This window comes from Glycine soja, chromosome 11, assembly GCF_004193775.1.
Source record: "Glycine soja cultivar W05 chromosome 11, ASM419377v2, whole genome shotgun sequence".
NCBI classification, from domain to species: domain Eukaryota; kingdom Viridiplantae; phylum Streptophyta; class Magnoliopsida; order Fabales; family Fabaceae; genus Glycine; species Glycine soja.
The window spans coordinates 45739441-45754762 of NC_041012.1; the positions used below are offsets into that span (position 1 = coordinate 45739441).

At 32.2% G+C, this 15322-nt stretch overlaps 2 protein-coding genes across 2 annotated transcripts; both read left to right on the plus strand.

Annotated features, from left to right (window-relative positions):
• The first annotated feature begins 2784 nt into the window (after positions 1-2784).
• Positions 2785-6827, plus strand: LOC114375210 (ABC transporter G family member 9). Its single transcript, XM_028332980.1, has 4 exons — positions 2785-3134; positions 3810-4599; positions 5112-5440; positions 5920-6827. Exons 1-4 carry the CDS (start codon positions 3036-3038, stop codon positions 6583-6585), a joined length of 1884 nt encoding a protein of 627 aa, XP_028188781.1. The 5' UTR covers positions 2785-3035; the 3' UTR covers positions 6586-6827.
• A 6126-nt stretch (positions 6828-12953) lies between these two features.
• Positions 12954-14623, plus strand: LOC114377068 (NAC domain-containing protein 72-like). The gene is made up of 3 exons (XM_028335453.1): positions 12954-13241; positions 13331-13599; positions 13684-14623. Exons 1-3 carry the CDS (start codon positions 13061-13063, stop codon positions 14263-14265), a joined length of 1032 nt encoding a protein of 343 aa, XP_028191254.1. The 5' UTR covers positions 12954-13060; the 3' UTR covers positions 14266-14623.
• Positions 14624-15322: the final 699 nt, after the last annotated feature.

Sequence of the window (15322 nt, forward strand, 5' to 3'; positions counted from 1 at the left end):
AACTATAAGACACAACACCGCATAAAAAAAGGTATGTCCAATTTTCTATATTTTAGTATTTTTACATTTATATATTATAAATATAATTGACTAAATATATAATTTTTTATTCATATGTGTGTAATAGTATTTGTAATACTATTCGTAATAGATTAATAATATAGGGACAAATTATAAATATTTTGTTTGAAAATTTATGGTATATATAAATATTATTTTCTTTTGTTGGCTCCTGACATTTGAGTTTGTGTTCGCCCCTGAAATCATTGGGTTGTATTTTATTTTTAGTTATTAATAAATTAGGAATAATATAAATATATAAGATCTAAATACATGTATTATTAAATATATTGCTATTATTATATGCAATATTTTTTTATTATGTGTATTACTTATAATTTATGTTGATTTAATAATACATTTACTATATTTTTTATGTCTATTAATATTTTAAAAATTTAAAAATTAATATTAAATTTATTACACACGCAAAATAATATTACATTTATTACACATATATTTAATAATTACTATAATCTATAGTACTATTAAATATACGTGTAATAAATGTACTATTATTATTTGTTATTAATATTGTAAATTTTGATTTCAATTTATCAAAAGGTAGTATGATAATAAATTTTGGTTCAATTTTTAAGTTATGTATAATATAACTTTCATTCCGGAAAAAATATATAAGATAACTTTCATATATCTATTAATTAATGAGAATGACGATAGTCTAGTAGTAGTAGTTTAATAAAGATTATTCTGTCAAATAATTAAATAAATAAAGATTATTAAAGTAGTGGGGAGCATGAATTTGAATCCAATTACAACACTGATTTTTCTCTAACAATATCATTTATAACCTCAGCACTAGAGACATTTCAAAAAGGAGTCAAACCCATAAATAATATTTAGTCGTATGTGAATTACCATGTGTTGAGTCTTCGAGAAAATCATGATTTTGTTTTCAGTGCATCCGCGCGTCGCTTGCAATTTTCCATGGTGTTTAATCTAGGTCGCAGTTTTTTTTTTTTTTTTTTTGAGCTGAAATCTGGGTCGTAATTATGCACTAACAAGAAGGTCAATTTTTATTTAAATGTTTCTGTCAAAAAGATTATACTCCACAAACCGTACATATAAATTAGAATTCATAAGATAAATATAAGTTGTTATTATAAATGATTTTTAAAAGGCAAATGCTATCCTGTTCCTTTAATTAGGACATTTGTTAGCGAGACTTTTTTTTTTTTAAAAAAAAAAAGTGTTTGAAAAGAGGTGATTAAGAGTTTGGATCAACCAAAAACAAACACAAAAAGCCTAATTAAATTGAGTTCACAAAATATTATATTTTTAAGAATTCTAAGTGATGGAACACACAAGAATCAATTTTAATCCACAAAATCACAGTACCACCCTAAAAGGTAAAAGTAACTATTTGTTGTTTTGTCTTCACCACAAAAATTTAATTCATTATTTTTTGGCATAAATCTAATTCACATACGCTATGAGTTGGTTCTCATCTCAAATCTTAAAATTTTAGAGCCAATGAATTTGATTTAATCTAACCGGATGCAAACATTTATTTAAAATATATTTTTATTTGCATTTTAATAGAAACATTTATTAGTAGTACTCAAGTTTACTAATAAGTTCTTCTTCAATTAAAGAGACAACCTATATTTACTGTTTATAAATATTTGTAAATAAACACCTATTTAATAAGTTCTTAATTAAATTGTTTATCTTATTTAAAAAAAATGTTTATATAAACACATCCTAACTTTTCTTGTGTTAGATTATAAAATTATCTTCTCCCTCTATCAATCCTTGATCATAAGAAAAAAAAAAAAAAACTCTTAGAATGGTGATTATCCGATGAGCACCACGACTGCTAACAACGTGTAACTGAATATCTCTTATGACATGTTTAATATTGACGGAACGATTTAAATGTAACTAAATATCATAAACTAATTATATATTTTTTTTTTGCCATTCTTCTTTTATCTTCGTCCTCCTTTATTTTCTGTATAGCTAATTCATCTTTTCTTATATTTAATTTTAATTTTATAGTCTCTAATATTTCTTGGGGGATAGATTATCTTCTTTTTCAAATTTATTTTTATTTGCTATATAATATTATTTTTTTTTCAAATTTTATAATCTCTAATTTTTTGAGATATATTATTATCTCTTTTTTCAAAATTCATGCATACAGTTCGGATATGATTTCCAATATAAACTGCATCCGATCCGGTGCAGTTTGGATTCGGTGGTTTGCATTAATAACCTACCGTTATTATTTACATTTTTTTATTATACAAACTTAATAATTTAAGGGTAAAGAACTATACATTTAAAAAATAACTGCAGAGAATGTAAATCCATATAGTGCAATTCTTATAGAATAGTAGTATTTCCTAACATGTTTTAATTGATGTATGCATAAAGTCTACAAGCTTATTATATTTGTGCACGCCATGGTGCATTGTAAATTAAACTACGTACGAAAGCTACCTATATAAAGGTGTAATGAAAGTCCGCCATATAGTTAAAGTTGGCATAAAATGTGCTTATTCAGCCACCTGTATTTGTATTTGTAGCAGAAATGAATCGGTTCAGAAACAGAACTTAAATCAATCTCGTAAAAAAAAAAAACAAAACCAAAGTTTGCAATTAAATCACCTTTCTTCAAATTAAACAGAAACGCCTCTTCCTATCCCTAGCATGAACATGACACTCATTCTTTTCTTTTGTCAGCATTAACAAACTTTTCAGTGTAGGTCACACATTTTTACTAATAGAAGTCACATATATGCATTGATGCACCGCTTCACGGTTTTGTGATTTAAAGTAAAGAATAGTGTTGGTGGTGGATTTCACAGTTGTAATCACGAACAACAATACTCGGTGAGATCATTATAAAAGTTTTCATTGGTGTCTCGTGAGATTATAAGGGACACAGAGAAATCGTAGATCAAAGAGGGTTTCAAAGCTGTGTCTCTGAAAGTTGAAGGTAGGTAGACATGGATCATCTACAACATCAAGAGATGGTAGACATTGAGTCACAAACCGTGGAAATCCCTGACATACTCCACAAAGGAAAACGTCAAGTGATTCTTAAGGTATGCATGCATTTTAAAATGTTTCTCTATTTTCCCCTATAATAAAATTCTAGCAAGGTAGCTAGGTATACCTTTTAAGTAGCTATATAATTCTTTCACTCTGTTTAGTAGTCTCCCATACACATTATCAAGGGGGCTGGATCCAATAGGAAGGGGCTAGTTTTCACAACATGGTGAATCAAGATTCAAATTTTCATTGGAAAAAATGTTCATATTTAGTATTCGATTGTCTCGAACATAATTGTTTCCGAAAAAAGGTCTGGGAAACCAAAAGTCTCCCATATACATTCACAATCCTGTAGATTTTTTTATTTAAAGGGGAAAGTCGAACTCTAGAATATAACCAACTGATTTAAAGGGAAAAATCGAACCCTGGAATATAACCAACTGAGTCAGACCCTCTTGCATGTGTTCAATCCTGTATGTAGATAATTATTCTTTTTTACAACTTCTCGTTCTTGATTGTACTTTCTAAAAAAAGAAATATTTGTTTCCCATAATTAAAGTTAAATAGCTACATTCACACTTTTTTCTTCAGGGTTTCCTTTTATTCTTATGGAAAAATAAGTCAAAATGATTGTACAAATAATTATTTTGGTCTCATTCTAGGATGTTTCCAATTTTTTTCCCTGTATTTTTTTTATAGTGAACATGCTAACAAGAATCACTGTGCAGTTTGATAACGTTGTGTATAAAATTAAGACCAAGAAAGGTGGAGTATTTGTGAAGAACAAAGAGACAGAAGAGAAAGAGATACTGAAGGGAGTGAAAGGTGTTGTTGAGCCTGGTGAAATGCTAGCCATGTTAGGTCCATCTGGGAGTGGCAAAACAACTCTACTCACAGCATTGGGAGGAAGGCTTAGAGGGAAGCTTTATGGAAGCATAACTTACAATGGTGAAGCCTTCTCAAATTCCATGAAGAGGAACACTGGCTTTGTCACACAAGATGATGTTCTCTACCCTCACTTGACTGTGACTGAGACCCTAGTCTTCACTGCACTTCTCAGGTTGCCCAACACTATCTCCAAAGAAGAGAAAGTTAAGAAAGCAAAAGATGTTATTGATCAACTTGGTTTAACCAAGTGCAAGGATAGCATAGTTGGAAGCCCTTTCTTGAGGGGGGTTTCTGGGGGTGAGAGAAAGAGGGTTAGCATTGGACAAGAAATGCTCATAAACCCAAGCTTGTTGTTTCTTGATGAACCTACCTCTGGCCTAGACTCAACCACAGCACAAAGAATTGTCTCAACTTTGTGGGAGCTTGCATGTGGAGGAAGAACTATTGTGATGACTATACACCAACCTTCAAGTAGACTTTACTACTTGTTTCATAAGGTGTTGTTGCTATCAGAAGGGAACTCATTGTATTTTGGAAAGGGATCTGAAGCCATTGAATACTTCTCTAACATTGGATATGCCCCAGCCTTGGCCATGAACCCTGCAGACTTCCTTTTGGATCTTGCAAACGGTATGCTTTTTTTATTTCCCTATATATTTTAGCACATATGAGATATTCTGTGATATTTTATTGAAATTGGGTGTACATTATTGCTGTATAGAAGTTTCTTTTATATTCTGAATTAAATATTGTGTTTGCAGTTTTATATATTTGGAATCTTTAACAATGTAAAATACTACTCACTCTTAAAATTGACCCTTGATTAGTACATTTGCTCAATTGCTCCCAAATGTATGACCATTATAATCATATTTATGTTTAGGCAGGGAAAGGCATTTTGACTTTCAATTGATTCTTACTTTATAAATGAGATTTGCTAAGAATTTACAATTCTATCTTTCAACATTTATACAATTCAAAGTTTGATATATAAATATTCTGTTAGAGTGAAATAGATTCTATTGCTACTAGCAGTATGCTAAAAGTGAGTTTTGGCTACAAGTTTTTGATTTTTATCATAAAAGTAAACACTTGATCTTGTATTGTACCTAATCACTTTTCCGAGTGTGGAATAACTGCAGGTATCTACACTGATGAATCTAATACGGATCATGCCATAGATAAACAAAAATTGGTTTCGATGTGTAAGATAAACTGTGCTGCTCAATTGAAGCCAGCAGCACTTGAAGGAATCAATGACTCTAGTAAAAGCCAGAATAGATTTCAAGAAAAGGGCTCCGAAAAATGGCCTACCAGCTGGTCTCAGCAATTCACTGTGTTGTTAAGAAGAGACATCAAAGAGAGAAGGCATGAATCATTCTCTGCTTTGCGGGTTGCTCAGGTCTTTGTGGTTGCTCTTATTTCAGGACTACTGTGGTATAAGTCTGATATCTCACACTTACAGGATCAGGTAAACATTTCAAAATATCTGGTTTTCATGTCAGATTGACAAAAACAATGTGCCTCTAAGATTTAAAATTTATCTCAATCTTTAGTAAGAAATTGGACTTACCATGTACTCATTCATTGCACTTGATTTTTTTGTTAATAATAACAAATCTGAAACCATATAATTATAAATTTACAAAATTACTTTTTGAATGGACAAAACTCAGATGTGGTTTCTTAGGTGTTTTTATATTGTTCACCTATTAGGATTAGAGTTTTACCAAAGTAACATGTGTAATAAAAATTTGAAGTGAAGGTTAGTATAAGTTACTGAAATGTAATTTCAATTCTAATTATAAAATAACATAAAATAAAACACCTGAAGAACTGAATCTAAGTTTTGTTCTGTCTGAATTTATAGGTATAATAAGAATGACTTATATACTATTTTGATCGACTGTAAGCTCTGATAATCATAAGTAAACTATGTTGCACATGCAGATTGGGCTTCTATTCTTCATATCCGGCTTTTGGGGTTTCTTCCCTCTCTTTCAAGCAATTTTCACCTTTCCCCAAGAGCTATTGATGCTAGAGAAAGAAAGATCTTCTGGAATGTACCGGCTTTCATCATACTTTATGTCAAGGGTGGTAGCTGACCTTCCCATGGAACTTAGTCTTCCCACCATATTTATTCTCATAACCTATTGGATGGCAGGGTTGAAAGGCAAACTGCTCAACTTCTTATACACATTGCTCACCCTCTTACTCCACGTCTTAGTCTCACAAGGCCTTGGCCTCGCCCTCGGCGCTACTGTGATGGACCAAAAAGCTGCAACCACACTTGCCTCAGTGCTCATGCTGTGTTTCTTGCTTGCTGGTGGTTTTTATGTTCAGCATGTTCCAGTGTTTATTTCATGGGTGAAGTACATTTCCATCAACTACTACAACTACCAGCTCTTTATCGCGTCTCAATATAGCGATGGCGAGGCATACCCTTGTTCTACTGGCCAGTGTCAAGTTGCCGAATTTCCTTCTATAAAGCAAACAGGGTTTCATTTCAATCTGCAAGAGCAAGTCATGGCTGCATCAGCTCTTGTGATAATGATGATAGGTTACAGACTTATAGCCTATGTTGCTCTCATGAGGATTGGAGTGACAAAGAAATAGATAGACTAGTGTTCTTAAATTAGAAGGAAATAAGATTTTGATTTTATTCAATAGTAGGTTACAGACTTATAGTACTTAAGTAAGATTTTGATGTTCTTCAATAGAAAATGTTTTATTCTAATTCTGTGGTGTGGAACATTGCTTCACGCGCAAGGGAACTAGCTAGTTAATGTGAAACTTCTGGTGCAGAATAGTGTGTGTTTGATTTAAGCAATTTCATATATTGAATCTGTTGATTGAAATTTGATTACTAAATGCTAAGAGCATTTCTATTACTAGAATTTAATTTGGGTTTAAGTCTTTTTTTGTGGGTTCTCTATTATTACATATGTGTCCGATATGTGACCCAGATTAAATTCTTACAATCAAATTAAATTCTTGTAATAGATTACTAAATGCTCTTAGACTTAATTTCGGTAAGGATAATGGGTTGAAATATGATTACTAAATGCTAAGAGCATTTCTATTACAGTAAGGACAATAGGCTGGTGGGTTGGTGGGTCACGCGTAATGCTTTTTGTTTTGGGGGCAATTGTTAATAGTTAAGAAATTTAAAGTAGAAAGATTTTTTTATTGAAATGTGTAAAATTGTGTTGTTTATAATTTTTTGGATTAATTAAATTTTTCATATTTAAAAAATAAGTCATTTTTAGATTATTACTTAATATTTATTTTATTTCAAATAATTATTTGAGAAAATTTTGTTCTAATTTAATATTTGGTGTTAATTTTATTGTGTTAAGTGATGAGATGAGAGACTGAATGTCATATCATAAAATCTAATTAGTGACAATTACGTTAGGTCATCACTGTCGAACTTGCCGTCAATAGTCACTTCTTTGTTACCACTAAGTTAGACTGAATGTCATATCATGAATTTGTTTATTGAATAAAATCCAATATATAAAATCTAATATAGAATTAAATAAAATTAGAATTAAATAATATAAAATCAGTTACATTTGTTTATATTTAAATCTAATATATAAAATAATTTTTTTGTTTATATATTAGTCCATTAAGAGTATTAAATATTGATTATTATTTTTTTATGTTTTTTTTTTATCGGAATCAAATTCAGGAGTTCAAATCCGTAATATTTGGTATAGTAAATAGCATATTGGTCAGCATAATACTTAAAGTATACACTTGATCATACTTAATCATTTTTATAAATACCCACATTTATTTTCTTATTTTTTCTGTATTTGGCCATGATTTCAGTTGAGATTTTATGCTCTTTGAGCACTATATTCTTCAAATTGATGCACTGAGTATTGGCCGCCCAATTCTTATCAAAGCACGTTGTTGTATTAAAAAAGAGTATAGTTTGTGTGCTAGCTTTCGGGCTTTGCCTTTCCATTTGCACGAAGTTGCAAGTGAAGAAACCGATTGATTACTAGTTTTAGTTTTAGGTTAGGCCTTAGTCAAAAAACTTATGCTTGAACTCTGAGGTTTGGCGAGCCACCATGTTGACGTTTATCTAGCTAGTTTGGCGCCTACAGAACACAAGATAGGGTACAGTTAATCAATGCGTGTCATGCAACGCTTTACGCTAACAAGCCTGACCAAATCTGCTACTTGTTGCATGCATGCTAGCTGCATTCAGACATCAACTCTGCATGTATTCGTTTGTTGTTCTTAGCCTCCATGCCTGAAAAGAAAAAAGAAACATCATGTTACATATGTTGATTTTGCTGTTACTCTATTTCGCTTCTCGAATTTTTTAAATCAATTTTAAGTGTTTCATTTTTCAAGGTACCAAGATATTTTCGTTCATTATTCCTTTTTGAGTAGTTTTTTTCTTTTCTTTTCTTGTTGATTTAAATAATAGATCGTTGCAATAGTAATATTCTATAAGGTCTGCTGCTGTTAGTTTCAACTTTCAGCCTTTAATAATAAATAAATAATCCCTAGAAGCCACTGATTGATTAAAAAAAATATATTCTGACGATATTTGATTATTTCCTTCCATAACTTGTCATAGCAACTTCATTACTTTCCAATATAATTCTCCACGCATGTCCGATTCAACCACTTGATCTTGGTTTTTTATTCTTAGTAGGTGTGCACTCCCAGTTTGGTTGATGTTAGAAATTGATGAATTAACTTTAGTCTTGTTTACCTTCTAGGGTGGAGGTTATATATTGGGAGTTGTGTATCCTTCCGGTTTAATATTGAATTTGTTTATTGAATAAATACAAACTTCAATTATATATCAAGATTGGTTAATGACGGAATAATTATAAATCAAACAATATGCCACTTAATAGTTAGGCTCGAGGGAAAGGACACGATCACACTAGACCCAACCTCAAAATTATGATTAAGTAATTAATCACTCCTTAGATTGAAGACTTAACTCCCAATTAGGCAAGAGGGACAGATATAAAACGCATTAGAATGAAGTATGTATAGGTATAAATGATCTTTAGAGTGAACTTATGTTAGGAGTGTTTATAGATTCAGGTCAATCCATGATTCAATTTAATTTAACTCAAATATATTAAGTTTTTAAGTGTTCAGATTGAATTTGACTGAACGCAATTAAGGTTTGGTCATATACTAATTGTGTAATAAATTTATTTTTTTAATCTGACCCAACTCATATTATATAATTAAATTTATTATATATATAATAAATTAATTCTTAAATACAAAACACATTAACTTTTAACTTACATATTTTATTAAATTAAATTATCAATGATTTTTTTCTTTTTTAAGTTTTTATTTTTATTCTTATCTTAATTTAATTTATTTATGTTTTCTCATGTTAATAGAATAATTTATTTCTATTTAAAATAAAAATATCATATTAACATTTAAATCATTAATTTTATTAGTAAAATATTATCATAATTTGATTTCTTTTTAGTTCATTTATTCGTTATATATTTACAAAATTTTAAATAAAAATAAATTATTATTTTAAATAAATTTAATTTTTTATAAAATAAAATTAATTTTAAAATATTAAGATTTGATTAACTCAAACTGACTTGACCCATTTTATGATCAATTTGAATTTAGTCAAGAATTTAAAAGAATTATATAAATCCAATTTAATTCAACCTAATCCGATTCATAAACACCTCTACCTTATAAGCATGATGAAGTAATCATTTGTCGGCTTGAAAACATACCTCTCAATTAGATCAAAGGGACTCACAGAAAACACTTAATGAATTTGGTCGTAGACATTAATCTTCATACTCATGAACTCTAGAAAATTTCCTTGACTAGAAGAGTAGGCAATGCAGCAAAAGGACTTGACTTCTCTGCGATTGATATATTTAATCTTCTTGACTGTATTCGTTTATGGATTAAGAAGCATCCTTGTACTCATTTAATTATATTCTATGCTTATAAAAAAAATTAACTTAATATCGCTTATCGCTGGATAGTTATGAATATTATTCTTGACAATTAAGATAGAAAAGTCTAACTTTTTATTTTTATCAACGAGACAAATTTGACGATAATGAAGTAGTACATCTATCACTCGTGTTTTTCCTTTCTCTTTTCTGGCCTTTGGCCAAGACCTTCATTATGCACGTGATGTTAATGAATGTAAAGTTTGACATGATCACCCCATTTTAGAATTCTGAATGGATTCAAGTCACGGCTAAGAAGAAAAGAAAAAAGAAAATCGACTTCCGTGTTATCACAAACCAATCTTAGTAGTCTTCCATATAAATTGTCTTTTTAAATTATATATGTAAAGTATATCATAAAACAAAAAATAATAATTAAAAAGTCTACTTTATAATAAACAGAGCGACTATAAATATTGTATATACCAAAGACTATTTTTCTGAAGAGAAACAAACAAACTTAATTTATGCGAGAAAAAGGGGAAAATGCGATTGAATAATTGAATAAGCTTCTGGTAAAAAGTAGAAATTGAATAAAGTCGTCAAAATCATTGGCCGTAGGAATTTTTCTTCCATATACAAGTCAAGTTAATATCAAGTTATATAAAGGAAGCATGCAAGAAGGGGGGGCAGGGGAAAAAGATGATTAATTAGCAAAATATCTTGTAAGAGAAGCAAAAATTGAATTTTAACACTTTTAAGCAATTAAGACAAAATGGCATTAATTAAATACTTTATGCCTAGCTAGTAGTACGTAGAAACGAAATTACTCAACAAAGAGTGGTAGGTGCTAGAATAGTTGTTTCCTCTTCATCTTGGCGGTCCATTTTCCCACTCTTTAGCATCATTAACCATTGAACTGAAGCCACCTCTTACTTGGAATGAAAACGTGGCACAAGGTCAATTCCCACCACAGCACAAAAGTAGTGTCTCTCTGGTGCAATTTTCAACATTTGTGAACCACACAATTAATCTCTCAGGCTATAGTATACTTGTCAAAATACCGCCACCGTCGTTCACAAACACAATCATACATCACCATTGACATTACACCGAACCCCTCCGTGTTCTACTTCTTACCTTTTTCTTTTATATTTGTGTCTTGACTAAATTAATACACAACACAACCAAAACATGCCGATCGCTAATTTGTTCCCTTCCCTATCTCTAATCCACGTTCATAAAACACTAATACGTCACCAATCAAGGAAGAAGCTAGAATCACAAGTGCATTACAAATCTACAATTCACACCACTTTTTTTCTTTCTCATGTCTTGTTCGAAATCAATCATGTTTGAGATACATTTAAATATTAAATATCAACAGCTTTCTCTTCAAAAATTTAAATATTCATTCATCACCTTATACAAGGCTAGTCTGATGCTTCTGATAGATCTAATTTCGTTGGTATAATCCACACCACTCCATGATAATATTTTGACCTTGACCAGCCACGTCACCATCCTATCTTTTCTAGGAAAACGACCAAAAACCTCGAAAGCCACACCTATAGATACCCATATTACATTACATTTCATACTTGTAAGCGTGACGATGGAGGTTGATGAGTGAAAGAAACACCTAAATAATAAGCAGATTAAAAAGAGAAAAAAGGAAGGCACGAAAATAGAAAGGTGGGGCACGTGTCGAACGGTGGAAGCAACCAGCGCACGAGCTTTTCTTTATGCTTCTTTCCTTTTCGATGTTACCGGTTGTGATAAAATTCCAGCCTAACTCTTAATCTCTCACGTGGACACGTGCCCGCACGTGTACACCCTTCCCGCAACCTCTGCTTGGCCCTTGTGCCGACGTGGTTTAAACTCGCGCGTGAAAAATGATTTCGCCCCCAACATACCACTTTTTCTTTTTTAAAAAAAAGTGATCCACAAAACACAAGTGTGTGTGACAGAAACTGGGTAACAGTGGATACTGCCATACTGGATAGCAATCGGCTTCTAGAACAATGAACATGCACGATGATTAACACATGTCAAAAATGACTCGATGGCTTCTCTTTTTTTATTTTTAAATAATAAAAAGAATAAACAGTAAGAAATAATTGAGACTGCGGTAAATATTACTTTTTACTATTATTATTATAGATGCATTGAAGCATAATATAAACATAATAATAATAATAATAACAGTCTTTGATAATTTATATTTTTATTCATTAATTTAAACATTAATGAAGATTATTAATTTATTATTAAATTAATTTAAAGATTATTTCATCATGATATATTTAACATATTTTAATTGTTCATAACAATTTCTAAATATATTTTATAGCTGAAGTGAGTTGCACAAATGATCCAATGTCGATTTGTGGCAAAGCACACGTGTTTCATGCGTACGGATAGGAATTACTTTAAAAAGTATTGCTTAGTGAGTTTTTTTAAAAGTAAATTTCTGACATTGAAGAAACAATTACCTCTAAATAGTAGTAATGTTTTATGTTGAGATCACTGATCCCAATTTGTCCATTCTAATCAATAGAATTAAATTCATCATCTTCTTCTTATCTAATCATACTTTTACTACTAGTATTTTCCAAAACAATATGCATCAAATATTTTTAATTCAAAAAATATATTGGCAATATACTAGCAACGGTTAAACACATGCAATAAAACAATATTTTGATAGCATAAAATTAGTTTGGGTTTTTAACTTTCAGGCGTCTGACTCACTCAACTCAGTTGGACTTTTTTTTGTCTTTTTCTTTTAACGCTTGATGTACGAAGTGGTTTTATTTACATTTTACTTTTACTTTTATGTTTACGGCTAAGTGCAATGCACCTACCGAACGCGACGACCGTATCGGAACCAGATAAGGTCGAGTGTCTGGATGCTTTTTTCGTTGAGGACACGTGGTGAAGTCCAAGAGGCGAGTAACTCAAGTGGGACCCGCCCTCCAACAGTAAGACAAAGATAACCGTACTTATCTCACCCCTTGTGTTGCTATAAATAACCACCCATGTCTACCGTTTTCTGAAGAAAAAAAAAAACATTTTCATCATCTTCTTCTTCTTTTTCATCAATCATCACCAGTGGTTCTTTTCCTTCTGAGAAGATCGAATTGTGTTTTGCAAAAATGGGAGTTCCAGAGAAAGACCCTCTTTCCCAATTGAGTTTGCCTCCTGGTTTTCGGTTTTACCCCACCGACGAGGAGCTTCTCGTTCAGTATCTGTGCCGCAAGGTCGCTGGCCACCATTTCTCTCTTCCAATCATTGCCGAAATTGACTTGTACAAGTTCGACCCATGGGTTCTTCCAAGTAATTATCAAATCGCTCACCCATCTCCATTTTTTTTAAGTTAATTACTTTGTTCTAAATTGAATAGATTTGATTGATTAATTTTGCAGGTAAAGCGATTTTCGGTGAAAAAGAGTGGTACTTTTTCAGCCCCAGAGACAGGAAATACCCGAACGGGTCTCGACCCAACAGAGTAGCTGGGTCGGGTTATTGGAAAGCCACCGGAACCGACAAGATCATCACCACCGAAGGTAGAAAAGTTGGCATAAAAAAAGCCCTCGTTTTCTACGTTGGCAAAGCCCCCAAAGGCACCAAAACCAATTGGATCATGCACGAGTATCGCCTCCTCGACTCTTCCCGAAAGAACACTGGCACCAAGGTATACAGCTACACATACACACATCCACATACTCTGTTTCTTAATTGTTTTACACCTTCAATTAATTAGAATGTCTAATTGCAGCTTGATGATTGGGTTCTGTGTCGTATATACAAGAAGAACTCGAGTGCACAGAAGACGGCGCAAAACGGCGTCGTTCCGAGCAACGAGCACACTCAATACAGCAACGGTTCCTCTTCTTCTTCTTCGTCCCAGCTGGAGGACGTTCTGGAATCTCTGCCATCGATTGATGAAAGGTGTTTCGCGATGCCACGCGTCAACACGCTGCAACAACAACAGCACCACGAGGAGAAGGTCAATGTTCAGAACTTGGGTGCAGGGGGTTTAATGGATTGGACCAACCCTTCGGTTCTGAATTCGGTCGCCGATTTCGCCTCGGGGAATAATCAAGTGGTGCAGGACCAGACTCAGGGGATGGTGAACTACAACTGCAATGACCTTTATGTCCCTACGTTATGCCACTTGGACTCATCGGTTCCGTTAAAGATGGAGGAAGAGGTGCAAAGCGGCGTGAGAAACCAACGGGTCGGGAATAATAATTCGTGGTTTCTTCAGAATGATTTCACACAGGGGTTTCAGAATTCGGTTGACACGTGTGGGTTTAAATACCCGGTTCAGCCGGTCGGGTTCGGGTTCAGAAATTGAACCGGTTGATGGATTAATAATAGTAATGTTTAAATCGGGTTTATTTGGTGTAAATAGGTGGGGATTCTTTGGGCTTAACTCGTGGGGGTTTTAGATTCCTTTTTAGAAAAGGGAAGAAGAAGGTGCAAATTTTGGTCCTCATTTTCGGCTAAAGATGGAGGGTATACTACAAACGTTCAATGAATCAATCCACGAGATAAAGCAATGATGGAACCATTTAATTTGTTAGGACGTAGTTTTCGGCCATACAAGCCCTTACTTAGCCACATGAATCACATTTGTACTTAAAATGAAGAACTAGAAAATTGTTTGCTATATGCTAGGTTTCGTTAATTAATTAATTCCAATCTTGTTATTATGTTGTTATAACTAACTAACGTACCACACCATTCACAAGCCCACAACCCCATTAATACAATATCAATTAACACTAGTATGTATGGCTATAATGAAAAAACCTACAGGGTATTTTTATTAATATGTTACGTGTTTTTTGCACGTGTAAAAATGAATCACCGTTGATAGTGTGATCACAATTTGAGAAGGTAGGCACATTGCCAATATGAGAAAGAAAGTGATAAGGATCGTATATTAAACTTGTGTGCGCAAATAAAATTCGAAAGTCAAGTGGCCGTTTTCTTTTTTCTTATCGGTATTTTGACGATTTCAAGCAGAGGAATAGAGAAAATGGTTTTTAGAGAGGGAAAAGTACTCCACGAAACAAATAGAGACCAATCTAACTGTAGAAAAGTTCATGGACCAGGAGATTGACGTTTTGGAAAGAAAAACAAAAAGAACATTTGACAGCCAAATTGTTGAACGTTGTTGTATTGTTCTAATAGTAAGTTAAAAATGTTATGTAATCGAGGTTTTTTTCACAGGTGGAAATTAAACAGCGTTAATTTTCGTTCTGGTGTTTTCTTTTTTCAAATAAAAAGGGTAAAAGAAAGTCTTTGTTTTAACTATACAACATAGAACTCGCCATCTCATTATTTTATGAATAATGATACACATATACCTATCTATTTTAAACAACGTTTTTTTTTTATATCTCCTA

Excerpts from the sequence above, each read along its gene's own strand:
- LOC114377068 (XM_028335453.1), top strand. The coding sequence starts at position 13,061 with ATGGGAGTTCCAGAGAAAGACCCTCTTTCCCAATTGAGTTTGCCTCCT. Across the intron at positions 13,242-13,330 it reads CGACCCATGGGTTCTTCCAA|GTAAAGCGATTTTCGGTGAA; the intron begins GTAATTATCAAA and ends TTAATTTTGCAG. Across the intron at positions 13,600-13,683 it reads GAAAGAACACTGGCACCAAG|CTTGATGATTGGGTTCTGTG; the intron begins GTATACAGCTAC and ends GTCTAATTGCAG.
- LOC114375210 (XM_028332980.1), top strand. The coding sequence starts at position 3,036 with ATGGATCATCTACAACATCAAGAGATGGTAGACATTGAGTCACAAACC. Across the intron at positions 3,135-3,809 it reads AACGTCAAGTGATTCTTAAG|TTTGATAACGTTGTGTATAA; the intron begins GTATGCATGCAT and ends ATCACTGTGCAG. Across the intron at positions 4,600-5,111 it reads CCTTTTGGATCTTGCAAACG|GTATCTACACTGATGAATCT; the intron begins GTATGCTTTTTT and ends GAATAACTGCAG.